Below are 10,234 nucleotides of genomic sequence, written 5' to 3'. Positions count from 1 at the left end.
GGCCTCCAGCCCTTTGGGATATATGTTACATATCCTAGGAGGACAGCCGCTCCAAAATCCATTGGCCCAGTGCAGTCGCTCTCCAGCAGTAGGGTTATTTGAGTGATCAAGAAGGAACAGCTAACTCCAATCGGTGGGGGGGGGGGGGACATAACTGCTCTGGAGGGATAGTACAATTTTTTTTTTTTTTTAAAGTCAGCAACTACAGTACTTGGAACTGGCAGTCTTTTGCCCTTTTTAAGCTCTTCACATCTTGAGGTATTTTGTGCCTTCAAAAGGAATTTTTCTCAGAAAAAGACTTTAAGCCCTTTTTATATTTTGGTACAGTGTCCTTTGCTCTGGTACATTGCTTTAGTATCTGCACCTTAACAAATGGGGGGCTCAGTCGTTAGCAGCCTCTTTTTCTGTGACCGTGGCTGATGGAAAGAACAGATTGTTTTTTTTATTGCACACTGATGTGTATGCATGTACAGATCTGGTACCTTTTTGTATACCTGCCGCTAGTGGACTTTAAGGTTTTTGTTTTCTTACACTATAAAAAGTTATATTTAGAGAGCCTCAGACCTCAAAAGCCACTACCAGCACAAGGTTCCTGTTCTTTTTACAAAGCCACGGGTGAACTATCAGCTAAAACAGAAACAAAATGTTACTATTTAATACTGCTACCTGGAAAAGTAGAAATAAAAAATGAATTCTGTAGGGTCACAAGCTGAGAAACAATGGGCATTGTGCCTAAAAGCAACTCAAGAAAAATGCCTATTGCTCAGAAAAATGGATTATTCCCCCTTCTCTTGTTTCCAAGGGTAAGGGGAAAAAACAGAATCTTGGAGAAAGAAAACTGGATGTATAAGGGCTGTTTTTTTTGGATTTTTTTTTTTTTTTAAATGTTAATGCAAGAGGCCCATTCACACTTAGTGATTGAACCATGTGTCATTGCTTGTGGAGTAGATTACTAATTAGATTAGATAAGCTTCACAGAACAGGTTGTTCAATATGGTAAATCTATATATATTGTTTCAAATAATTTTTATATTGTTATCAGTGAAAAAGCGGTGTTACATCTGAGCTATTATTTGAAAAAAAAAAAAAGTACTAAACTTGATTTTTAAGAAGTTATGTTTAGTTAAATATTATTTTGAAATGGTTGGTGCATTTTATTTGCTAATAGTATATTTTTCTAGATATATATATTTTAATGTTAAATACTAAAAGTAAAATTGCCTTCTTAGAAAAAGAATGTGCTGAAAGGATAACATATGGACAAAATGTTTTTTGCAAATCAAAATAAAGTGATTGACAGCAAATGTAATGTTTGGTTTATTGAGAAACATTTACAAAGGTCTTTTGTAAGCCACTCTAAACTGACCAAAAACACACACTATGTAAATATTTTATTAATAATGAAGGGAACGATGTTTCTAAACAGACACCATAGCTAAATAAAGCAAAAAATACTTTAGAGCAACGTGTCTTTCAACCTCCATAGACCAGAAGTAAGTGTGGTCTAGGAAAAACAAATTCACATACATGGTTTAATTGTAGGTCATGTATCTGGGTGTAGCGCTGAATTTGGCATATGACTTGATGACCTTATTTACAGCCTCCAAGAAATCCTTCTCTGTTGCAATTTTGCGACGTGCTCTGATGGCAAACATTCCTGCTTCAGTGCAAACGCTTCGGATTTCAGCTCCTAGTTAACAAACACACATAATGGGTAAAATGTATATACATGTCTAGCTGTACACCCAAGTCACACACAAACCCATGGCATTTTAAGATGGGGTTACAAGTATAAGCCAATGTATACATTACCTGTGCTGTTTGGACATAATCGTGCTAGCAGCTCAAATCTTATATCTCGCTCAACACTCATGGAACGGGCATGAATCTTAAATATGTGTGTACGACCCTACAAGAAATATGAAAAATTATATGGTTTACAAATGACACTTTACCAGAATATAAAAGGTTTGTTATCAAAAGAATCACTAGAAAGAAAAAGTAAAAAGCCAGAATGAATAGTCATACCCCTTTTAGGAAGCCCCTGGTTAGATTATGCTTGAGCTGGTTTGTGTCCTGCTGGGGGAGAAGTTGCTTCATGTCTTACAAAATACAACATGAAATTAGAGGAAATCTCCCACAATGAAAAACTGCCATCCTAGACAGCGGTCACCTGAATATACACCAATCAGCCATACCATTATGACCACCTACCTAATATTGAATAGGTTCACCTTTTTGTGGAATCTGGCACCAAACTGGCAGTAGAAGATCTTTAAGTTCCGCAAAGTGAGGCCCCCATGGACTGGACTTGATTTTCTAGCACATCCCACACATATGCTCAACTGAATTGAGAATTGGAGGCTAAAGCCTCGTACACACGCATCGATTATTGGCCGGGAATTTTCAGCCAACGGAATTTTCAGAATTTTCTGCCGATTCTCAGCTTGTTAGTATATGATGCTTCCGACAACAGACTCCGACTTTTCGGCCGAAAAAAATCTGGTGTGCAGGCTATAAAATTTTTGTTGGTCGTCAACACAACGGCCGATAATCCATCAGTCAGTACAGATTTCGCCAGACAAAAATCTGAAGATCAAGGACTTGGCATACTCAGAGAAGAAAAAACACACTGAAAGTTAACCAGCACATGACATCACTTCTGAAGTAGATTTTTGTTGGGCGAGAAAAATCGTGCACAGTCTAGGCACATTCCAACCAACAAACCACCACTCTGGACAAAAGTCGGACGATCGGTCGGCCGATAATCGTTGCGTGTGTACGAGGCATAAGTCAACACCACAAACTTGTGTATCATCAAACTATTTTTGCAGTGTGCATTATCCTGCTAAAAAAGAGGCCCCTGCCAACAGGGAATGCCATTTCTTTGAAGGGGTGTACTTAGTCAGCAACAATGTTAAGGTAGGTGGTACGTGTCAAAGTAAAGTCCACATAAATCACAGGACTCAGGGTTTCCCAAAGCATGACACTCTGGCTGTGGACACCCCAACTACTTTGTAGCCCCATACACAAACTGAATTGCCCATTTTCTTTTTTTCTGCCTCTTAACACATCAACTTCAGGGACAGCATGTTTACATCCTAATATATCCCACCAACTTTTAGAGGTCATTGGATCCAGATAATTAATGTTATTCACTTAACCTGTCAGTGATCATAAAGTTATGGCTGATCAGTAAATGTCCCCATCGGACCATTTCCCCTCACCACTTGTTCAAATGACAACTAAAATTATAAATTCCCACTTTCTTTCTGTCTCGGTCGCCACAAATCAGAGGGGTGAAAATCCCCCCAGTAGGGACACACATAAAACAGTAAAAATGTAACAGAGGGTCTATCCTTCCCTACTATACCAAAAGCTAAGGGAAAAAATGTTGCTATTACATACACTTTAATCAGATTACATAACCCTTCATATATCAATTCTTACAAAGATTTATTTACTATTAAAAATAAGTTGCAGAACTTCAAGAGAAGAGAATAAAATAAAAAATGCAGCTATATACACCCATAATCTTGTTGCTCTTTCTGATGGCAGAATTGCTAATAATTAGGCTGTAAATTAAAGTAGTTGTAAAGTCAGAAGGTTTCGTGCATTAAGAAAAAAAAAAAGCCTTCTATGTGTAGCAGCCCCCTCTCAATCCAGCAAGGTCTACAGCTCTCCCTCCTGATTGGCTGAGACACAGCAGCAGCGCCACTGGCTCCCGCTGCTGTCAAAGTCAGTGAGCCAATCAGGAGAGAGGGGGTAGGGCTGAACCGCAGCTCCATGCCTGAATGGACACAGGGAGCTGCAGCTCGGCAAGCTGCTTACTGTGGGGGCACTCGACAGTAGGGAGGGGCCAGGAGCACCAAAGTGAGACCCCAGAAGGAGGAGGATCCGGGCTGCCCTGTGCAAAACCACTACACAGAGAAGGTAAGTATAACTTTTTTTTTTCCTTTAAAAATAAACATAACAGGAGACTTTACAATCACTAACATTCCAGAAGTAAAATGTCTCCCTTTGCTGTAAACCATTGTTACTATTAGTGTAGTAGCACAAAAGATGTGCATAATTTAATTTCTTTTCTTGCCCAGTAAAGAAAACTTTTACACTGGCTCTTATGAGACATGAATACAGAATATGCCAGCTAAAAATCCATACTGCATTAAGACACATAGTGGTCTCCTGCTTTCCAAAGATCCAGGCAGAGACCCTGCTGTGATGTAATACACAAGGGCAGGGAAGCTAGTTCATACTTGTGCCCAGAGTTGCCAACCCATTTCCATTATCAACTGTATAGATGTGAAGAATTACCTGCAATGTGACAACACTGCCATGGAAAGATTCTATTACATAGCAGCAGCCAGCGAAAAATGGCTTTCCAAGTTCATTAAACACAGCTCAGTGCCAGGAGAGAAGTAACTGCCGCTGATGCCATTCCCACCCATACTACTCAGTGAATTACAGACCGTGAAAGAGGCAGGGAAGTGTTGGGATACCTGATCTACACAGATTTGCTTCAGATCAGTGATTTATAGTGGAAGAGAACAGGGACAGTCCTTCCCTTCGCACCTTCAACACTAAACAGACCAAACAACCTCCAGCAATAGGTTTGTTTCATGGGCTCAAACTGTTGGTCCCAGGTTGTATCCATTTCATTTCATGCAATCATAGAGATGAATAAATTGCTGTGTGTGTGTATGGCCAGCATTAGCCTGCATCAATCATTTGTATTTCTTTGCTAAATGTTCACATTAGACTGGAATGTACAATAAAAATAAACACACACAAGAATTATGCAAGTGTCTGTTGCAATTCCTCTTTACCTCAAGATCAGGCAAGCTGAATTCAATTTTTCTGTCCAATCTGCCAGGCCTCATCAAAGCTGGGTCCAATGTGTCAGGTCGGTTTGTGGCCATTAACACTTTAATATTTCCTCTGGGATCAAACCCATCCAACTGATTGATAAGTTCCAACATAGTTCTCTGCACTTCATTGTCACCTCCTGCTCCATCATCGAATCTGGCACCTAGCAAGCATTTAATAGAAGAATTACAATAGTACATATACAGTATGAGAGATGCAAAAAAATGATGCTGACCCGCTTGTTTAAAGCTCAACTCCAGGCACAAACCCTTAATTTAAGTTGAACTTTGAACGTTGGACTCGGAGACTGCTTCTCTTTCCTAATAGGGGTAGGTGTCAGATCAGAGTTATGGTCACTATTTTTCCTAATGAAGCCCCAACTGTGAATGCCAGCGGCAGCCACTGGAGAGTGGAAGGAGCACCGACAACGACTGCACCATGGGAGCCCAAGGACATCATCTCTCCTGGTATTCACAGCCAGGAAAAAAATAACAGAATTTTTGTAAAATCTTACCTGTAAAATTCCTTTCTCTGAGTCCTCCGACAGTCGCCGCCTCTTCATATTCGTCACATATGGGGTATTAGACTTTGCTCCGAAGGAGTAGCTAGGCAACAGAATATGTTAACAATAAAGCTTTAACATATCCCACCCTCAAGGGGTGGTCCCCTCAGTCAATACCCTCCTACTTCCTGCAACCATATCTCAGTTTTAGTGGAATAGCAGTAGAGTATACAATCAAACCCCAAAAGAGGGGCGGGGGCGGCGACTGTCGGAGGACTCAGAGAAAGGAATTTTACAGGTAAGATTTTACAAAAATTCCGTTTTCTCTTACGTCCTCCGACAGTCGCCGCCTCTTCATATTCGTCACATATGGGGACGTCCCAAAGCAGTGCAAACATGAGGGGTGGGAAACGCATCCGCGCCGAAAGGCAACGCAGTCTCCGCATCAAAGAAGGAACCTTACCAAAGGAAGGAAACCAGCTGGGCAACAGCAAAAAAATAAGTGCTCAACAGGAGCAACAACCCAGGAAAAGACAAAAAAACCAGGGGATACAAAACTTATCCCAACAGCCAGGAGTCCCCAACAAGGGACCCTAGGGAACAGCCGCACCAAGAACCTTGCGGCCAAAGGAAGCATCCGCCGATGCCTGAACATCTACTTTGTAGAATTTTGTGAAAGTGTGCACGGTCGACCAAGTCGCCGCCTTACACACCTGGGCTACAGAAGCCCCATGACGACAGGCCCAAGACGTACTCAGAGATCTAGTAGAGTGCGCCTTCACAGGCACAGGGGGAACCTTCCCCTGCAAAGCATAGGCCTGTTCAATGGTCTGCCTGATCCATTTGGCGATGGTAGAGGCCGAAGCCGCCATGCCCTTCCGAGGACCCTCTGGAAGAACAAACAAGGAGTCCGTCTTTCGAAAAGACTCAGTCGATTTAAGGTAAACCCTTATCGCCCGAACAACATCCAGAGAGTGCAATCTCACCTCCTTTGGATGTTTAGGCTTCGTGCACAACGAAGGCAAGGCAATATCCTCATTAAGATGGAATTCCGAAACTCGTTTCGGCAGAAAAGGATTAGGTCGCAAGACCACCTTATCCAAATGAATAACCAGGTACGGAGACTTGCAGGACAAAGCCGCCAGCTCCGACACTCTGCGAGCCGAAGTGATCGCCACCAAAAAGGCGACCTTTTTGGACAACATAGACAACGAGATCTCCCTGATCTGTTCAAAAGGAGCACGTTGTAACACAGATAGAACGAGATTCAAGTCCCAAGGGGGCAGAGGATCCCGCCTCGGGGGAACCAGATGCCGCACACCCTGAACAAAGGTGCCAACCAATGGGTTGGAAGCCACGGGACGTTGAAACAGAACGGCCAGAGCAGACACCTGACCCTTTATCGTAGCCAGCGCCAAACGCTGATCAACACCCGTTTGAAGGAAAGACAGCACACGGGACACCGAGTACGTGCGGGGTGAAAACCCCCTGGACTCACACCAGGCAAAATAGGCCTTCCAAGTACGGTAATAAACCTTCCCCGAGGAAGACTTCCTCGCGTTGATTAAAGTATGAACGACCTCCGGAGAGAGACCCCTCTCCTTCAGGACCTCGGTCTCAACAGCCAGGCCGTCAAAGCCAGCGACCGTAAAGCAGGATGGTATATCGGTCCTTGAGACAGTAGATCGTCCCGAAGAGGCAGATGCCACGGGGCGTCGACCGCCAGATTCACGAGGTCTGCGTACCAGGACCGGCGAGGCCAGTCCGATGCCACAAGAATCACCGTGTTGCGTTCCGAGTGTAACCTGCGAAGGAACCTGGACAGCAACTGAATCGGTGGAAACGCGTACATCAGCCTGTACTGATGCCACGGGGCCACTAACGCGTCCGACGCGTCTGCCCGAGGGTCGCGCGTCCTTGCCACGAACCTCTTCACCTTGTTGTTGAGGCGAGACGCGAACAGGTCCACATCTGGAAGACCCCACTTCGCGCACAACGTCTGGAAGACAGCCGGATGGAGAGACCATTCCCCCTGATCCAGGGTCTGGCGACTCAGATAGTCCGCCTGCCAGTTCTCCACTCCCGGAATGTGAACCGCCGTTATCGCCGGGACATGAGTCTCGGCCCAAGACAGAATGTCGGCCACTTCTCGAGCCGCTCGGGCACTCCTGGTGCCCCCTTGGTGGTTGATGTAGGCCACCGCCGTGGCATTGTCCGTCTGCACCCGAACCGGGCAACCCTGCAGCCGGTCCGTCCAGCGATGAAGACAAAGCCTTATCGCACGCAATTCCAGAATGTCGATCGGAAGGGAAGACTCCCCCTCCGACCAAGTCCCCTGAGCGGACAGAACGCCCAGAACTCCACCCCAGCCCGACAGGCTGGCATCCGTGGTGATCACCGTCCACGAGACAGGACGAAACGACTTGCCCCCGGACACCAACGGGGACTGGAGCCACCACAGAAGGTTTTCCCTGGTGCGAAGACTCAAAGAGATTTGAAGATCCAGAGATTGAGGTCGCCCGTCCCACCTGGACAGGATCTCCGCTTGGAGACCCCGCGTGTGAAACTGTGCGAAAGGAATCGCCTCGAAGGCTGAGACCATCAATCCCAGACATCTCATACACGTCCGCAGAGACGAGTTCGGAACGTCCCTGAGGGACCTGACTTCCTCCCGGAGAGTCCTGAGTTTGTCTTCCGGCAGGAAGACCTTCGCCTGCACCGAGTCCAGTATCATTCCCAGATAGGGGAGACGAACCGACGGACTCAGTGTCGACTTTGGAAAATTTATCGTCCAACCAAACTCCTGCAGAGTTTGCATGGTGACAGACAGGTCCTCCTCCAGACCCTGTCTGGTCGCAGACCGAACCAGAATGTCGTCCAGATACCCCAGGACAGAAACGCCCTGGGCCCTCAATAATGCCAGAACCGGTGCAAGCACCTTGGTGAAGACCCGCGGAGCCGAGGCGAGACCAAAGGGCAACGCCACGAACTGGTAGTGATCCTCCGCAATGGCAAATCGAAGGTACCTCTGATGACCCTCGAATATGGGGATGTGAAGGTACGCATCCTTCAAATCGATGGAGGCCATGAATTCCCCCGGAACCAGGGCAGCCACCACCGACCGCAGGGATTCCATGCGGAACTTGCGAACCCGCACAGAGCGGTTCAGAGCCTTCAAGTCCAGAATCGGACGAACCTTGCCCTCCTTTCTGGGCACGGTGAACAGATTGGAATAAAACCCCCGAAACCTGTCCCGATGAGGCACCGGAACCACCCCTCCCTGAGCCCTCAGGTCCCGCACCGCCAGGTGCAGGTCCCGCAAGCGCTCTGGAGACAGTTGAAGATTTGAGGGAAAAAATCTGCTCTCCGGCCGAGAGAGAAACTCGATCTTGTAACCAGATCGAACGATTTCCAGAACCCATCTGTCCCGCACACGGGCCAACCAGGGCTGAAGAAAACCGAGCAAGCGTCCCCCCACCCCAAAACTGGGTGAGGGCGCCCCTTCAGGCCGAACTGTTATGGGCTGCAGGGCCGGATTGGCCGGACTTCTGTTTCCCAGACCAGGGCTTCTTCTGAGAGCCTTGACCTTTGAACGGTTTGCCCTTGTAGTGCGGCCGAAAGGCACGAAAGGACCCCTGAGGGGGCCGAAAATTTGCATGCTTCTTCCCAGAAGCCCCCTTAGCCTTGGGGAAATGGGGCAAGAGAGTGCTCTTACCCCCGGTGATCCCCTTAATCAACACATCCAGGGACTCCCCAAAAAGGCGAGACCCATCATAAGGCAGATTGGCTAAGGTCTTACGTGAAGATTGGTCCACCGACAAACATTTTAACCAAACCAGGCGGCGAGACAACACCGCCACGCTGTGCACACGTGCAGCCAACGGAATCAGGTCCAGGTCCGCATCACACAGATACATGACACCCTGGTGGATCTGATCCACCATATCCAGGGTCGCCGGCGAGGCCGAATCGGCCACTAGGACGCGCCTAAGCATCTGCGTCCAACTTGCGATCGCCTGGGCCGCCATGAGAGAAGCAAACAGAGCCTTAAGCATAGAACCCGTAACAGAATAAGTATGACGGGCAAGAGACTCCAGTCTCCTATCCGTGGCATCACGGAAAACAGGGGAACCCTCTGCAGGAATCGCAGTGGCTTTGTTCAGAACCGCAATTGCATGATCCACTGGTGGAGGCACACACCACCTTTCATCAGTGGCAGGCGAAAAAGGATAACGCAGCTTGAATCTACTTGGTACCGCAAAAGGTTTGCGCAGATCGCGCCATTGATCCTTAACAGCGCGCTGAAAATCAGCATTGCAGGGAAAAACCTGCGGCGTCCTGCGTTTTCTCTGCGTCCCATAAGCCGCCAAGGCAGCGGGGGGACACACTTCGTCCTGCAAACGCAGCGTTTGCTTAATGGAAGCAATCAACTCATCCATGATTGCAAGCTCTTCAGGCGAGCCAGGGGGAGAATTATCGACCCCCTCAACTTCAGCCTCCACCTCAGACCCCACTAGATCAAGAGAGGAGCGGGACCCCGATAAGGAGGCCCCTGCCAGAACAGCCCCATCACCTTCACCCTCAGAATCAGAGGAAAGAGCAACTCTGGGCCTTTTAGTAGATTGAGCAGCTACCAGCATTTGCACCTGAGCAGCAAGGCCAGTCACAATAGTGGCTAAATCCCCCCCCTGGGGGGGAAACAGCGGTCCCCTGGCTTTCCACCAATACAGTAGGAAATTTGCCCTCCTGAGAATCCATTGCCCCTGTAATGCCAGACAACCAAGGGTTAACTGCCCCTTTTAAGCAAGCGCGGCAAGCGCAGCCCACCGCACCGCACTCAAGCACAATGAGACCCCCACAGGGAAT

General features: G+C 47.2%; 1 protein-coding gene across 1 annotated transcript in view; it reads right to left on the bottom strand.

The window, feature by feature from the left end:
• Nucleotides 1–1,293: 1,293 nt before the first annotated feature.
• PSMC2 (proteasome 26S subunit, ATPase 2) overlaps nt 1,294–10,234 on the bottom strand; it is a 31,913-nt gene continuing 22,972 nt past the window's right edge. The window contains exons 10-12 of the mRNA XM_082255161.1: nt 4,827–5,029; nt 1,813–1,909; nt 1,294–1,690 (exon numbers count right to left, since the gene is read on the bottom strand). Of these exons, the coding sequence (XP_082111287.1) occupies nt 1,533–1,690; nt 1,813–1,909; nt 4,827–5,029 (458 nt within the window). The 3' untranslated portion in view covers nt 1,294–1,532. The remainder of the gene's footprint in view (nt 1,691–1,812; nt 1,910–4,826; nt 5,030–10,234) is intronic.

The sequence above is a fragment of the Pelophylax lessonae genome (assembly GCF_965119305.1).
Source record: "Pelophylax lessonae genome assembly, chromosome: 4".
Classification (NCBI taxonomy): domain Eukaryota; kingdom Metazoa; phylum Chordata; class Amphibia; order Anura; family Ranidae; genus Pelophylax; species Pelophylax lessonae.
Note: the sequence above shows the minus strand (reverse complement) of the source record. Positions and strands in the feature narration are given on the sequence as shown.